Here is a 15,414-nt window from a genome sequence, read left to right as displayed (position 1 = left end):
GGGCGTAATGTCCGAAGTAACAATTCTGAGAGCCTTGAGCTGAACCCTCTGGAGCGCCAGTTCCGAGGAATGTTTGGGGGAGGCCTTCGGGGAGGGTCCCTGGTGGGGCGCCCAGGCTGTGCGGGCCCTGCCGCGCCCCCTCCCTCCCGTCGCCTCGGCCGCGCTCCTCCCCCGGCTCTGCCTCCCTCCCGCCTGCCCCCCTTTCCCCCGCTCTCTCCCTCCCCCGCCCGCCCGAGGCCGCGCGGAGCCGGAGCCGCAGCCAGAGCGCGGGCAGCGCGGAGCGGGCGGCGGGAAGGCAGCCGTGTCCGGCGGCCCGCCGCCCCCACTAGGCCCCAGACCCGCACACCCGCCGGGCCGGGGAGAGGCCGGGACCGAGCGCAGGCGAGGACCCGCCGCCCTGCCCGGGAGGAGTCCCAGGGCGCGGACTAGCTGGCTCGGGTCCGAGGTGAGCCTCGGCGCAGGACGCGCCCACCGGAGGCGCGGCCCCGCGAGCCCACCCGGGTCTGGGGTCCTCTCAGGAGGCTGACGACCGAGGAGGTGTCCGCCGGGAGCCAGCGCCAGGGCGGCGGGGCGGGCTTGATCCCTGCGGGCGCGGACGAGCGGGCCCGAAGCGCGGCGGGAGGGAGCCGCGGCGCGCCGCCATGCGCCCGGTGCTGTAGCCGAAGGCGCGGGCCCGATGGAGCGGGCCTGGGCGCGGGGGCTGCGCGGAGGCCGCGGCCCGCCGGCGCTCGGGCTCGCGCTCGGGCTGGCTCTGCTGCTCGCGCGGCCGCCGTCGGGCGGCGCGGGGGGCCCCGAGGCGCAGGAGCCGGCGGCGCCCGGCACGGCGGCCCCGGCCGGGGGCGACCGCTGCCGCGGCTACTACGACGTGATGGGGCAGTGGGACCCGCCCTTCAACTGCAGCTCGGGCGCCTACAACTTCTGCTGCGGCACGTGCGGCTACCGCTTCTGCTGCCACGACGGGCCGCGGCGCCTTGACCAGAGCCGCTGCTCCAACTACGACACGCCAGCCTGGGTTCAGACTGGCCGGCCTCCCGCGCGTGCCCGCGACGCCACGGTGCCCCGGGACCCGGGCCGCGAACGCAGCCACACGGCCGTCTACGCGGTGTGCGGCGTCGCCGCCCTGTTCGTGCTGGCCGGCATCGGGGCGCGCCTGGGCCTGGAGAGGGCGCACAGCCCGCGCGCGCGGCGCACCGTGACCAGGTGAGCGCGCGCCGGCCGGGGCCGGGGCCCGGGATCCCCTCCCAGCCCAGGGACAGGTGGCCTGCCAGGTGGGCGCCCCCTCGCGATCCTTCATCCTTCCCGCCCCTCTCCGAAACTCTGGTCCTCTCAGCAGCCCCCTCCTCCAGGTTTTCCCTCCCTGCTCTGTCTCCAGGTCTCTTTCTCCCCTCACCCCCCCTTCACGGAGGGAGACAGCTGATACCGCTCTGTCTCCCCTTGACCTTCCGGCGGGAGCTGGGTGCTGGGCCGCCTTCCCCCGCGGCTCCCGCCTTCTCCAGAGTGGGCGGGGAAGGCAGGTCGCTCGACCGAGGGCACAAGATCCGCGCCTAGGGGAGGGGACCCGAGCCCCACTAGCGCAGGGTGGAGGCGTGGGTCCCCAGGGAAGGGACATTTTCTATAGCTCTCTTGGCTCTCTCCCCTCCTGCTTCTCTACCCACTTTTCCCTCCCTCCTCTCCTCCCACCCCCCATAGTTGTGACTCAGGCCTGACCTTTTTTCCCTAGGGTTTTTAGAAGGCCTCCCCACTCACCCCACTCAGCGCCCCCAGGCAGGGTCAGGGTATCCCCCTGTGTAGAAGCGGACCTGAAGTGTGTATGTGGCGGGGTACAGATTCGTTTTTGGTGAGGCCTGGACAGGTGTTAGCTGAGTTCTGAGTTTCATGTGAAGTGGGGGCCACAGGACCCAGGTTCTCTTCCTCAGCTGGGATAGGAGCTCTGGGATTCTGTGTCCTGACCCTGGAAGCCTCACCCACGCCCCCCCTGCCCCCGACATACTCACATGCCCCCAGCCACCCCCCTGTCCTGGGCCCTGCACCCTCCTCACTTCCTCACCCAGGTCCCTACTCCCTTGGATGTGTGGGCCGCTGACATGGTGTACAACAGGCTGGTATTTAGAAGTGACAGTGGAGAGAGGCCCCCATGCCTGGGTGGGCTAGGTGTGGATGCTTCCCCACTCCTAGACCTCAAGGGCAAGAGGGCTTCCCTGGCACTCCATGGCATCCCTCTTCCCCCGACCACTTAGTCCACCAGCTCCAAGACAGCTGTAGGGCAGAGCTGGGCCTGGAACCCTGGCCTCAGCTACTGTGCTGCATCCGTGATGTGCAATGTGGTGGCTCTCAGCCTGGGTCCTGGATGCTTCAGAAGCAGGGCCTGGGCTTCCTGAGCTTGGAGCCTCATGCTGGGTGAGGGGGAGAGGACAGGGCCTGTCCTTGACCAGAGTGGGGCAGCAGGAACTGAGGGCCATGATGGTATAGAGGGGGTGGCTGGGGCAGCCTAGTGACACATTCACTGGAACCCACTTCATCCTCAGGGGACCAGGAAACAGGTCTAGTAATGCTTCAGGAAGAGCTGGACCACCCCTGATGTGCTGTGTGGCCTGGGCCAGTGCCTTCCTCTCTCTGGGCTTTAGGGTCCTGTGTGCCCTGACTCCTGCTTCTTATCTGGGGAGACCCGGATCCTAACTTGAGTTCGTGTGTGGGTATGCTCTGAAGCCCTGCCCTCCCCTCAAGTCTCACCCTTAATTCTGCCGTGTTGAGGTTGATGGTCAGGGAAGGCTTCTCAGAGGACTTGGTGAGGAGTCGGAGTCTGTCTTTGGAGAAAGTTTTTACAAAGGTTCAGAGGCATGAAAACTGCTCAGGTGTCTGGGAGGGCTGGTTGGTGACTGCTTGCTCAGAGATGAGACCACAGGGGTGGGCAGCTGAAGAGTGGGCAGGGCATGAAGGTCAACTCAGGCAGGCACTAGGAGACTTTCAGACCCTGCCACATTGCAGCCAAACTGTGCCCACCCCAGGTGTCCCACCTCCAGTGTGCTTCTTCGTGAATCAGTCATTTGAGGCCCCAGCTCCAGGAGGGAGAGACCAAGCTAGGAGAAAATCATGGGTTCCGGGCTCTGAAGGCAGCTGGGCTGAAGGCTGGGTCTGGCTGTCTGTGGGGAAGGCTCAGTCAGATTCCGTCACAGCTGGGTGGGGGCTGGGTGTCCTGGTAGCCAGGGAGGCGGCTGCCCAAGGTCACACAGCCTTTGGTGCGGGGCTGCCACTGCAGGATCTCCTGGCTCCTCCTTCCCCTCATTTGTCTGTTCTCCGTGCTTGTGTTGGCAGCTCTGTCCCAGAATGCAGCAGAAGCCCCTGCTGCAGGAGGGGCGTTAGGTAAGCAGGTAGAAAAGGCTTCCTGGTAGAGGAAGGTTTCTGGTGGGGTTTGAAGAATGAGTAGGAGTTTTCCCGGAGGAGATGGAGGATAGTAAAGTCCAAGGGCCTGATACACTCACAGAGCTTGTGTTGGGAGAGGAGGCTCAACATGGAGGGTCTTGGGGAGTGGACTCCAGAAAGGGGAGGAGGGGAGCCTTTGGAAAATAAGGTGGCCCTGGTTACACGTGACCCCATTGGTTTCCTGACCTACTCTGAGAATTGGCCATGTGGAGGCTACAGGTCTTGCCTGGGAGGGGAAACTGGGTGTATGAGGTCAATCACAAGAGAGAAGGGAGGCCAGAGGGGTTGAAAGAGCTGCCCAGGGCCACACAGTGAGAAGCAATGGCTGGGGCTGGCCTTTGATAGACCAGACCTGGCTGATGGGGAAGCAGGAGGCGTGGAGGGCTGGTTGTCACCACTCTTTCCCCACAGGACACTGACAGAACTTCTGAAGCAGGCTGACCCCCAGGAGCCACTGCCTCCCCCTCTGGACCCACCTCTGGGTAGCTGTGTCCAGGTGCAGATGGGCGATGGCCTCCCCCAGGGCTCCCTCCACAACAGCACAGGCGAGTAGACTAGCGGGAGGGCGTTTGTTGATCTACAGCACAGAGCCGCCCTTGTCTGAGCAGGGCCTGGGAGCAGGGGAAGGGGTGTGCTGAGGCTGTGAGCTGTTTCCCAAATGGAAGTGAGCCGCCTGCCTCTGCAGGTGTGTGAGTGGGTGGTGGGCAAACTAGTCAGCTCCTCTTGGTGGCCAGGGTCCCTCGACGGGTCCTGCAATGCCCAGCCTCAGGGACCCTGTGAGGAAGGTTCTAGATTCGGGGATCCCCAGCTCAGGCTCTGGGGTCTGCCTGGTTCTAGGCTCTGGCTCAGTGCCCTGGGGTCTGACTGGCCCGCGTCTGTGGCCTTCTGTGGGCCTCTTCCTTCAGGCTGGTGCCTCCCTCTTGGACTCCTGCTGGCGAGGCAGGCTTGACAGCACCTCCCCTCCCCCCAGTATGGGTTCCAATCCTCAAACATTCTCTTCACCTCTGGGAGAAGCAGGTCCTGGGCCTCAGTGCCAGGCTCAAATGGAATGTGCTGGCAAGTCTTTTGTTAGATGAGCACCCGCTCAGGGCTGGCTGCTGTTATTCACGTTATTCTGAGCCAGGCCCTGTCCCAGACACTGGAGAGTCTGTCTTCAAGAGTCAGGTTCTGCTCTCAGTCTCGAAGGCATAAGTTCATAAGTCACCTCACAAGCTCTCATTGAATTGTAGCTGGGGAGTGGGCTGCGAAGAGGTGGTAGCGCAGGGGCAGGGTGTCCTCTGGTCAGCGGGCCGAGTCTCATCTCCTCCCTCCCCCATCCAGACAAGAAACGCCCCATCAACGTGCCCCTGGCTTCGGCGACAGCGGGCCCCCCGCGCGCCCCGTGGCTGCAGGGCGGCGGCAGCCTGACGAGGCAGCCGGACTACGCCAAGTACGCCACGCTCAAGGCAGCCGCGCTCAAGGCCGCAGGTGAGTGGCCAGGTTTGTGCCCGGAGCGCCGGGCCCACCGCACCCGGGGTGTCCAAGCTCCTAGATTGTAGGGCTCGGGGTCCCAGTTCGAGTTCTAAAGTTCCCAGCTTCCGCATCGCGCCTACGCCAATCGGCTGCCACGCCTCGGCCGTACCCCACCCTGGATCAGGCCGCCTGTCTGGGACCCCGTCGCCGAATCCGGATACCCGGGCGTAGGAAGCCCGCGTCTCCAGCGGCCTGTCCCCGCCCTATCCCTCCCCGGTTGGGCTGAGACCCAGGCCCCAGCAGACTGTCCCAGCCTGGAGGCGCTGAGGCCCCGCCCCCGGGCCTGACCACGCCCCCGACCCACGCCCATCTGTCCCCGCAGAGGCCTCCCCGCGGGACTTCTACCAGCGTTTTCCCGCGACTGAAGCTGCCCCGCCGACCCTCCCGGCGCGAGCCCGGAGGCCCCCCGAGGACTTGCCTGCACTGCTCGACGCCTGCCCCTGGGCCCCGCCGGGCTACGCGCCCCCCGCCGGCCCCACCCCATCGGGCCACTACAAGGCCTGGACGGCCGGCCGCCCGGCCCAGCCCGCCCCCCGCGGCCACCTGGCGTCTCATGCCTCCTCAGCGCCCCGGAGGCCCGGCGACGCACCTCGGCGCCAGTTCAGCGTGGAGAAGCTGCCCGAGGCCTTCAGCCCGCAGCCCCCTGGCGTTTATGGCCGCGCCAGCCGCGGACCCCGGCACCTGAGCACCAACAGCAAAGCCGAGGTCACCGTGTGAAAAAGGGGCCGCTGGTTCTGAGGCATTGCATCGCCAGGAGCCCTCTTCTGCCTGGGGGACTCGCCATGGGCTTGATCGGGGGCCCAGGCTACCGGAAGGAAGGGTGCTGGCCGTGAAGGCCAGCCCTTCTGCCTGCCCACTGGACTGGGAGCCTCGGAGCCTGCAGGGCCAAGAGGCCCACTTGGGTAAAGCCAGTGGTTCTGTCCTGGGGGCCTTAGGGCCCGGGTTCCTTGTGTAAATAAACCCTTTTCTGTGACTCCCATCCCTGAGAATAAAGGAGCCCCAGCTTGGCTCTGCGAGGCGCTGATGGCGGAGGCACTGGTCATTGACTGGACAGACGGCAGTGCCGGCAGAGGGCACAGCATGTGCAAGAGCAGAGGACTGCTCCTGAAAGCTGGTGGGCAAGGGTTCTGGGAGCCAGGGAGAAGTAGCTGGAGAGGGTGGTCAGGGCTGAATGCCAGGCTTAATGTCCACACCAGTAGGAGCCACGGGAGAGGGCGCAGTTAGGCCCCAGCCATCTTGAGGCTGGGCACAGGGGAGAGGGCTGGTGGGCTCCTGAGGGTCCATGCCCCTTAATGGAGGTGGGCCCCCTCCAGCCGGTCACCTGCTCTACAGCTTGAGTTGCCTGAGCCTGGCTGATCCTCATTGACATTTTCTGGCCCTGGGCCGGCCCCTGGGCTGTTGGCCACTTGGTCAGCCTGGCCCAGGGCCACCCCCCTGATGGCTGTGGGCTATGGGCTGGGTAGACAGCTGGTACTCAGGATGGGGGAGCCTCCTCCCGGTGGCTGCTCTGGGGGAAAACGGGGATGGGGATGCTGGACCCAGAGCCTTGGCAGTGCCCCCACCAGGGTGCTCACCCCACTCATGCTTGGCACTGCCAGCTCTCCCCCTTCCTGCCAGGCAGGCTCCCAGCACCTGGCCATGGCCCAGGGCATTGCCAACAGCCTGCGTGCATCAAGTTCGTCTGTGCCAGGCACTGGGGGGAGACTGAGGGCTGGGTTATGTGTGTGACCCCATTGTGTGACCTCAACAGTTTCCCTCGTGTGTATCCTAGGCACGGTATACTGTTTTAATAACAATGGCCACCATTTGCTGCTATTTCTTCCATTTAATCCTCACAAAAGCCCCACGGTGTGTGGCTTTACAGAAGAGGAAACTGAGGTCCTGAGACCTAAGTAACTTGCCAAGGTCACCCAACTGACTCCAGTTTAGGACTCTTCCGTATTCTGCAACCACTGTGAATCTGGTGGTGGGATGGCAGCAGCAGGCGGTGTGGGGGAGGAGGGAAGGTTGTGTGTTGGCAGAGGGGCCCTTGCTCCCAGGGTACAGGCAGTCTCAGACTTTCCTCCTGCTGGCTGGGCTGCCCTGAGGCCCCCAAACCCACCAGCTCTTCACCTGTAGGAGGGTCCACCTTGCTGTTTCTTACGTCCGTTGAGGAAAACAAGGCCCAGAAGCCCGAGGGCAGAACAGAGCCCAAAGCCCATGGTCATGCCTGCAGTGAGGACCCCCATGGCTTACAGGGAAGATAGCCCTTATACACCCTCAACCCAGGATGGGGGGGGTTGCCCCCGAGACTATCCTGCAGCCGTACAGATACGGCTGGGGGAGGGGGGTGGGTGCTGAGTCATGGATCCTGCAGAGACTCACAAAAGGACTGGGTTCCTGGGCACGTATCAGCCACCCATGGCCACCCACCCTGGTGACATAGGCCCTGGCTAGGCTATGCTGGGAGGTGGGCACGACCTCTTGGCTCATTCTCAGTCCCAAGGGCCCTGCATCTACATCCCAGGGGGCCAGGCCTCCACTGAAAACGCTGCTGTAATAACTGTAGACAAGGACCAGCTACAGCTGCCAGCCCCACCCCGGGCTGCTCTGGCCCGTGGGACGGTGTGGCCTGCTGTGACCGCCCTTCAGAGAACGGAGTGGCTTCCAGAGCTGAAGGGACTTGGCCCATTTCTCAGCCGGGCCAGGTCATGGACCACGCACTTCAGCCCCCAGGCTTATCCCGATGTGGCACTGCTGACCCCGCCTCCCCACAGGGCCCAGCACTCCCCCATCCCAGCGCTCCTTGTGGTCTGGCCCCTCACCAGCCTCACTATGCCCTCACCATAAACTGGCACTTCACGTGTGCTGTGTCGCTCAAACTGGCCAACAGCCTATGGGGACCTGGTCAAACGCAGGGACTGTCATCCCCATTCTGCACACATTGAAGTGGAAGCTGAGGTGATGCGCGCCCTCCCCCCCACACCCCACGCAAGGGGACCCAGCTGACAAGTACAGGAGCTGGACTTGGATGTGACTTGCAGGCCACATCCTCAGAAGCTCACTGCCTCCCGGGAGAGGGGGAAACCAAGGTGCGGCCCACCCAATAGGGGAGAGGTTCCTCTCTGAGGAGTGAACACAGAAGGGCTTAGCAACCCAAATCCCAAAGCACTCTGCTGTCCCCTAAACAGCCAGCTCTGTGTCCTGCATACAGTGACCTCTGACCCCAGCAATACCACCAATACCCCTTTTATCCCAGGTCTGTCCCAGCCCTGGAGTGTGAGCCAGGCAGCCGGCATTGGGAGGAAGGGGCCAGGTGCGTGGGCAGGCAAGGAAGGTCCGTCAGATTGAAGCCCCCCGGGGCCTCTCGGCGGAGAGGGAGTGGCTATCCTCAGTCTCTGACCCACTGGAGGCCAAGCCATGCAGTCACCACAGCGGTCATGCCACAGACCCTCACACGCCTCACGCTGGGTGGTACCAATCTGTGTTTATTCAATAACCTACATCCAGGACACAGTGAATGATTCCACATCAAGGAAGCCATAGGTGTATCCCCCTGTTCAGTGAAAAACCACCCCCTCCCACCCCTAAACAAGAATGAGAAAAGGCACAGTATATACACATGACACAAAGGCTAGCTCACCCAGTGGGCAGGGGCCATAAATTACAGTGGGGGGGAGGCAGGTGGGCAGGAGAGAAAAAGTGGGTGAGGTCCAAGCTGACTGTTCCAGCCTGCACTTGGCATCAGAGGAGCCCCTCCCTGCTGTGTGTACCCCCATCTGTGCTAGGGTCCCGGCCCAATTTCTGCCCCAACCAGCCTGAGCGGGTGAGAAGCACGGGGAGGGAGGGAGGGCAGCCCCTCTCAGCCTCCCAGCAGGCCCCGGGGTACCAGGCAGCCCTCGGGTCCCAGGAGAAATGGCGTCCGGGTAGGCACCAAGCCAAGGGATCCAGAAGAGTGGGATCACTTTTCCTTCCAGGGCCCCCCTCAAGGAAAGGGGCTTCATTCCTAGTGCCCACCCTGAAAAGGGGCTTGTCACTGGGGAGGGGTTGGGGTCTGGTCCCTGCCACCCTGGCTTATTTTCAGGTCAAGAATTAGGGATAAAAAACAGACTATGGAGGTAGGAGTTGGGATGAGAGGGAGCTGAGAACCCATACTGAAGGCCCCTGGTCCCCAGTCCTTAATGGGTGGCTTCATCTTTCCCAACCCCCTGGGACTAACCCAAGGTTGGGCTGACATCCCAGGGGGCGGGGGAGTGAGAAGGAACAGGACACTTAAATAAGATACCGTTTATTTTTTAAAAAATTAAAAAATTATGCCGACATTATTTCACCCATCCCCAGGTCTGCCCCCTACCTCCCACCCACCTCCCAAGGGCTGGGCTCCCTCCTTCCCTGGCTGTCCTGTGTAGTAAAGAGAAAACAATGCACTGGCTTTGTTAGGCACAGGGGAGAGGACGCAGACCCAGGGAGAGAAAGAAAAATGCCACAGCAACTTAGCCCTGCATCACGGCAACCCCAAGCACACTGATATAAAAACATTCGTATAAAAAGGGGGGGGCGTGCTGGGCACAGTGCCAAGGGTGAAGCGCTCTGGTGCCCAGAGACCTAAGTCCCCCAGAGGGAAAGCCTGATAAAAAACAAGGAAGCAGGAAATGGCGGGGAGAGATGTTCACAGGAGAGAGTGTCTTGGGAGGGCTGGAGGTGGGGCCGGGCAGCTTCGGAGCTCCCTCTGCCGCTTCCAAGTCAGGGTGCCCCCAATTCCTGCCCGCCCTGACTTTCCTCTCTCAGGCCCACTGGGGCCTGGACTGTGGGCATCTATCCACAGTAGCTTAAAGGGGCTCTGCCCAAGGGGCCCACTAGTCTGAGGTGGTCCAAAAGCCTTGGCAGGTGACAGCTCAGAAGCCACGGCTCATCCCACAGCTCCCAGAGGGAGGAGGGAGAGACTGGGAGGCAGAGGAGGAGGGGGAGGAACACAGACAAGAGGGAGGAGGGAGAGAGAGACTGAGAGACAGAGGGAAGTGGTGGCCGAGGTGGGCAGAGCCCGGGGGTCAGGAGGCGGCGATGGCAGTGCCGCCCCCCAGCTTGACAATCATCTGCTGGCAGTCGCTGCATGAGCGCCGGTCGCCCACCTTCTCCAGGGTGCGGGCGGCCTCGGCCAGCAGCACCGCCCGCTGGCCCGGGGAGGAGAGGAAGGAGAGGGGCAGGTGGCGGCAGGCCAGCAGGATGGCGGTGGCCCGCTCTCGCTGGCCGGGCCAGGCGTCCGCCTCTCCTGTGGGAACGATGAGACACGCACTCGCTGAGATGAGAGCCCGCCAGGACGCAGGCGCTGTTCCCAGGGCTCGGTGTGAGCTGGTTTATTTAACCCTGACGCCCCCCAAGTGAGGGAGGTTCCAGTGCTCTGCTTAGTTCACAGAGAAGATGAGCTGAACCCGGCCGGTGCCACAGGCTATTACTCCGAGGCGGGGCTGAGGTGTGGCCCATCAGCGGGCTCCGGCTCCCGGCTCCCACAGTGGGGCGACCCCGCAGCCGTCCCCTCCTCACTCGGGGCTGGACCCGTGACAACGCGACCAAGGCCGTCCCAGCCCCACAGCACCTCATGGACCCTCCCCCGGCACCCACCAAATCAAGCCTTGGGTTTCCTTGGTTCTCCCGCGGCCTCTGAGAACCCTGCAGATGCCGAGGGCAGGGCAGGGCTGGGCTCCTCCCCGTTTCCCCACCCCTCCCCAGGCAGGGCCCGCCCAGGCCTTGGCGCTGGGTGCTGGTGGGCTCACCGTGCTTGGCGTTCTGAGTGTTGCGCCGTCGCAGGCTGTGCTCCAGCAGCTGGTGTGTACGGGTGGGGCTGGCCCCCGCCATCAAACGCACGGTGGCTTCATGCAGGAACACCTGGGAGGTGCAGGGGGACACAAGCCGGGGGTCCTCACCTGTCTGTGCCCCAGTAGGTCTCTCTCCCTGCAGCATCTCGTCTGCCACCCGATGACACCCCTTCTCCTCTCCACAACACCCTGCCCAGCTCACCCCTTGAAAGCAACCTCTCTCGTCCTCACTCAGACCCGCGACACAAGCCAGGCAGAAAAGGGGAACACAGCACAGGCCACCTGGTGGGGCAGGAGCAAGACAGCGGCGAGCTAAGAGGCCAAGGGCTGCCTCCTCTACGGCTGACCCGGAGCGCCAACGTGCCCTCTGGGGTTGGAGGACAAGTAGCCTGGGGGGACCCTCACTTCGCGAAAACAGGACAGAGGTGAGGCAGGGACAGGAGGGGGCAGGGGGCGGCTGCGCTGGCACCAAGGAGGTTCAGGGTCCTGCTGCCTCCTGTTTCTTCAGAAAGGAACAGAGTCCAGAGGTTTCCAGGTGAAAGTCTGCAGCTCTTCTGTAAATACGAGTCACTGGGGATGGGGGGGCCAGGCCTAGGTCTCTAATTTCTTAACATCTCAAGGTTCTTTTACACCTTAACATCTCAGTGTGTGAGGAGCGCTGCCCTGGAAGGCACCGGGGGAGGTGGTGAAGGGCTTCGGCAGGTGGCAGTCTTTTCTAAGGAGGCCTTTGATGGGGGCCACAGTGCCTGGGGCACACTTCCTCTTCTCCACGGCGAGGGGAGTGGCTCTCACATGACTGTACTCCATCTGCCGTGTCTGTCCTGGCTCGCTGCACACAGGGGCCACAGCGTAACCCTGCGAGGGCCCCATAGCATCCTAGGGTGGGGGCAGCCTCACCCTGAGCCCTTCTTTTTCGCACCCTTCCCTCCCCACACTTCTGGCCTTCTCGCTTGAATTTCTGGAAAATAATTCAGGTGGCGAGAACATGCTGAGTATATTACCCTAATTAGCAATAAAAATAAACCACACAGTGAAATGATTTGCTTACAGTAAGCCCAGTTACACACCTGCCCTCAGAGCTTATCTCAGACCGTGTAGCCATCGCCAAGGGGATGTTACGTGGGGCATTAGGCAGCAGAACCAAAGCCCCCAGTGGCTCAGAAAAAGAATGAAAGGCCTGTCTAGGGGCATTCTGCTGCTCTGACACCAATTATGAAAGCCAGAGTAGAGCTTCCTCGTGGCCTTCCCGCCCCTCTCCGCTCAGACTGGGAGCCCCTTCTTGCTCCCACTGCCCCCAGAGCCCCCCATTCCCGAGTTTAACTGGTGAGGCTCAATCTGTATTGTCCTCTGTCTGCAGCCGTGTGGCCTGCTCACCACCACGCTCCAGGGCTGGGCATACAGCAAGTACTCCACCAACATGAGCCAAACAAGGGGATATATGGCACGCAGCCCAGTGCCTGACAGCTCAGCTGACCTCAGGAGGCTGACTCCACGACCCCAGGCCAGTGCTGTGCTGGGTTCTGCCCTCCCCCGGCAGCAGGCCGGGCCTCACCTTGCGGTAGGCCGGGCGGAAGCTATGTGCCAGCCTGCGCAGGCTGCCCAGGTCCCGCTGGAAGCCAGCCAGCTCAGCGCCCGACGCGTGGTAGGTCTCACCCAGGGCCTGGCTGGCTCCTGCTTGTTTCTGCCAGAGTGCTGTCCGCAGTGACAGGAGCAGGTCACAGGTCAGCAGCTGGACCACCTGCAGGGTGGGCCACGAGGGAGGAGACAGGTGACTGGCCGATTCCCGGGGCAAGGATCCCAGCACCCACCAGGCCCTCCCCAGCCTGACACCCGGCAGCTCCGGGACGAAGGGCGGAACCCCAGACGGGGGAGCCTGGAAAACACCCCACAGGGAGCAAGAGAACAGCTGGAGAGTGAACTTAAGCTCACGGCATCTAGTCCTTTCCATGGCCCCAGGTGGTAGATCTGTTCTCCCATCTTGTGGGTGAGGAAGCCAAGGCTCAGAGAAAGGCTGCAGGCTCGTGTAGGGGACACAAGTGGCGAGGACAGGAATAAAACCGTCACGGGTCTGACAGGAAATCACAGGTCCCTCCCACCTCACAGGAGCCCTCCCATGGCTGGCCGGAAGGCTGAGATACTCAAAAGGTGCCTCGGCCCCATTCCTTCCAGTGGAATCCAAAAGCCTGAAGTGGCAGCAGAGCCTGGAGATGGAGGACCAGGGAGAAGAGGCTCGCTTCAACAGAGGGCAACCAAGGCCCGGCCCAAGTGGCCTCTGGGGTCGGGGAGACAGGAGCCCAAGAAGGCAGAGCCGCAGGGCAGCTGAATGCTTGGGTTTGGATCCACTGACCCAGATCTACCCTGACATATGACCAAACCTCTCTGAGCCTCAGTTTCCTCACCCACAAAACGGGCACCTCAGGGCTGCAGTGAGCGTCATGTGAGAGCACTGCGTGTAGGCACCATGCCCGGCCTCAGAAGCACTGGCCTCAGCCCACACTGGTGCCATTAAGCACAGATGCCGCCAGGCACCAACAAGGCCAGGCCACCTGCCTCGCTCCAGAGGGCCCTCAGCACCAGGGAGCAGCGCTTCTCGAGATGGGTCACATGCAGCCCTCAGGCTCTGATGGACTCCCCCAGGCCATTCCTCGTCTTGTCCAGCCTGGCTTTCCCCTTCTCCAGGGTGCTGGACCTGGGGAGGTCGCAGTGCTGCCCCAGACCCTGCACCCTGCCTTGAACCTGCACGTTGCCTAACCCTTGGCCACAGTGTTTTTTGGCTGCTGACAGCTTTCGGGGGGACACGGATGAGGTCTCCCTCCTCAAACAAACGTGGCACTTCTAAGAGGTGGGGTAGCAGCCTGGGGCTGAAATTCTGCCCCCTGAGGGAGGCCAGCCTCTGTGGAGTTCCCTTCTTCTAGGCTCATTCTCCGACACAGGAACCCCAATCCCAAGGGTGCCTGCAGCCTCTCTCTCCTTCCCCAAACTAAGCTGAGACAGTCTAGTTCTCTCATGAAGACAAACAGTACTGGACACCAGCAGAGGAATCGCACAAAGCGAGCTGTGGCTCCCCCTCGAGCCTTTGGTCCTGGGCCCTGTCGGCACACTGCCTGTCCTGTAGGGCTGGCTGCTGTCCTGGGTTCACCCCAGGGTCTGGGGCCACTGATGACCTCTAGCCAGAAGTGCCAGACCAAACCCTAGTGAGGGGCTCAGAGCCTGACCCTCCAGGACATACCTCCTGTCTCCCTTTCTGGAGTGAAACCACGCTCCTCCCTGTGAACAGATGATGCTTCACCTTCAGCTGCGTGCACGCCTCCCCTCCCCTCTCCCGGATGGCCCTGCCTTGTGACCCAGCAGCGAGAGCAGAGCCCTCTGACAAGGTCTGGCTGGAAGTCTCTCGAGGGCTGGGCAGGCCTCTGTGATGCACTGTGGAAACATTGCATGGGTACCGCCAGAACATGCAATGCAACTACAATGCACCACAGCTGCCCGCTCGAGGGTGTGCAGCCAGCTACGGGGGTGCCCAGGACGCTCAGCTGGCTCAGGATGTGCATGCGAGGGGGCGGGGGCCCACGGGGGCCTGGGGAGTCGGGCAAGCTGCCTGGACCAAATGCAGAGCCCTGGCCAGCTGAGGTTCGCCTGGGGCTGACCAAGCTGAGGGCCCGCAGGACCCAGGACTCAGGTGGGAACATGCTCGTCCAAGTACTGAGAGGAAAGCCACCTGGACCCACAGGCTACGCTCTGGGGAAGGGGGCTGCTTGCCTGGTCTGTCTTTCGCACAGCCCCATGGGCTGGGTGGGCTCAAGGCGGGTAAGAGAGCTCTTACCCAGCAGAGCTGAGCACCTCCCCGAGGGGCCACAAGCAGCCCCCACTCACATGGCTGAGGGCTGGGTCGCAGGCGGCCCCACTGACGTTGAGGCTGCTCCACAGGTGGCCACTGGCCCTCTCACAGTGGCAGAAGGAACTCTGCTGCCCGTCCGCCTTCCCGGAGAGTGAGGCGTGCATAGCTCTGCAGGTGTGGAAGACGGCCTTCACCAGGGGGCTCCTGGGCGGTGAGAGAGGCGAGAGGCAGGAGGTCAGTGCACGTCGCCTGAGAATGAAGGGGGAGCCCAAGCCGGAGACGACTGCCCCCTCGCTGCTGTGACACGTGGGTCTGTCTGTTAAACCACATGCTGCCATAATGGTTCCAGATCCCCAGCTCCAGATCGGAAATGACAGCCCTGAGTGAGGGAGGCTTCCCACCCCTAAGCACCTTCCTCATTCAAGGAAGGCTGACGGCATTCATTTCCTAGTGAAGGAGCCAGACAATAAATGCATTAGATGCTGACTGCGTAATGCCAGGTGGTGGACGTGCCATGAAGGAAAGTCACGCAGAGGAATGGGGTGGCGTTTTATAGAGGATAGTCAAGGACGTCCTCTCTGGAAAGGTGACACTCACGCAGAAGGAACCTGAGGGAACTCCTGAAGGAACCGGGGAAGCAGGAGTGTGGATTTCTAGGAAGGAGGGTTCCAGGCAGAGGAGCAGCATATGCAAAGGCCCTGAGTGTCTGACACATGTGAGAATATCCAGGAACGAGCATGGCTGGAGGAGGAAGTGAGGGGAGCAGAGGGAGAGCAAGCTCTAAACAAGGCCTTTCTCAGCCTGGCCGCGGCCCTGCCTCCCATCTGCCTCTGACCCTGCTCCAGGCTCCAGGCT

At 62.7% G+C, this 15,414-nt stretch overlaps 2 protein-coding genes across 3 annotated transcripts in view; one reads left to right on the top strand and one right to left on the bottom strand.

Annotated features, from left to right (window-relative positions):
• The first annotated feature begins 223 nt into the window (after positions 1-223).
• SHISA8 (shisa family member 8) lies at positions 224-5,956 on the top strand. 2 transcript variants are annotated; one of them, XM_082351438.1, is made up of 4 exons: positions 224-1,200; positions 3,832-3,965; positions 4,741-4,887; positions 5,255-5,956. In XM_082351438.1, exons 1-4 carry the CDS (start codon positions 677-679, stop codon positions 5,647-5,649), a joined length of 1,200 nt encoding a protein of 399 aa, XP_082207564.1. In that variant the 5' UTR covers positions 224-676; the 3' UTR covers positions 5,650-5,956. The 2 variants fall into 2 exon arrangements, with proteins under 2 accessions (XP_082207564.1, XP_082207563.1); XM_082351437.1 differs by lacking the exon at positions 224-1,200 and adding an exon at positions 1,241-3,360.
• A 2,422-nt stretch (positions 5,957-8,378) lies between these two features.
• Positions 8,379-15,414, bottom strand: part of SREBF2 (sterol regulatory element binding transcription factor 2) — a 60,147-nt gene continuing 53,111 nt past the window's right edge. Inside the window, exons 16-19 of the mRNA XM_082351419.1 lie at positions 14,595-14,763; positions 12,277-12,462; positions 10,683-10,794; positions 8,379-10,180 (exon numbers count right to left, since the gene is read on the bottom strand). Of these exons, the coding sequence (XP_082207545.1) occupies positions 9,960-10,180; positions 10,683-10,794; positions 12,277-12,462; positions 14,595-14,763 (688 nt within the window). The 3' untranslated portion in view covers positions 8,379-9,959. The remainder of the gene's footprint in view (positions 10,181-10,682; positions 10,795-12,276; positions 12,463-14,594; positions 14,764-15,414) is intronic.

Source organism: Balaenoptera borealis, assembly GCF_965194805.1.
Source record: "Balaenoptera borealis genome assembly, chromosome: 13".
Taxonomy (NCBI): Eukaryota; Metazoa; Chordata; class Mammalia; order Artiodactyla; family Balaenopteridae; genus Balaenoptera; species Balaenoptera borealis.
This window is presented reverse-complemented; position numbering and strand designations above follow the sequence as displayed.

Excerpts from the sequence above, each read along its gene's own strand:
- SHISA8 (XM_082351437.1), top strand. The coding sequence starts at position 2,756 with ATGGTCAGGGAAGGCTTCTCAGAGGACTTGGTGAGGAGTCGGAGTCTG. Across the intron at positions 3,361-3,831 it reads TGCTGCAGGAGGGGCGTTAG|GACACTGACAGAACTTCTGA; the intron begins GTAAGCAGGTAG and ends CTTTCCCCACAG. Across the intron at positions 3,966-4,740 it reads CTCCCTCCACAACAGCACAG|ACAAGAAACGCCCCATCAAC; the intron begins GCGAGTAGACTA and ends TCCCCCATCCAG.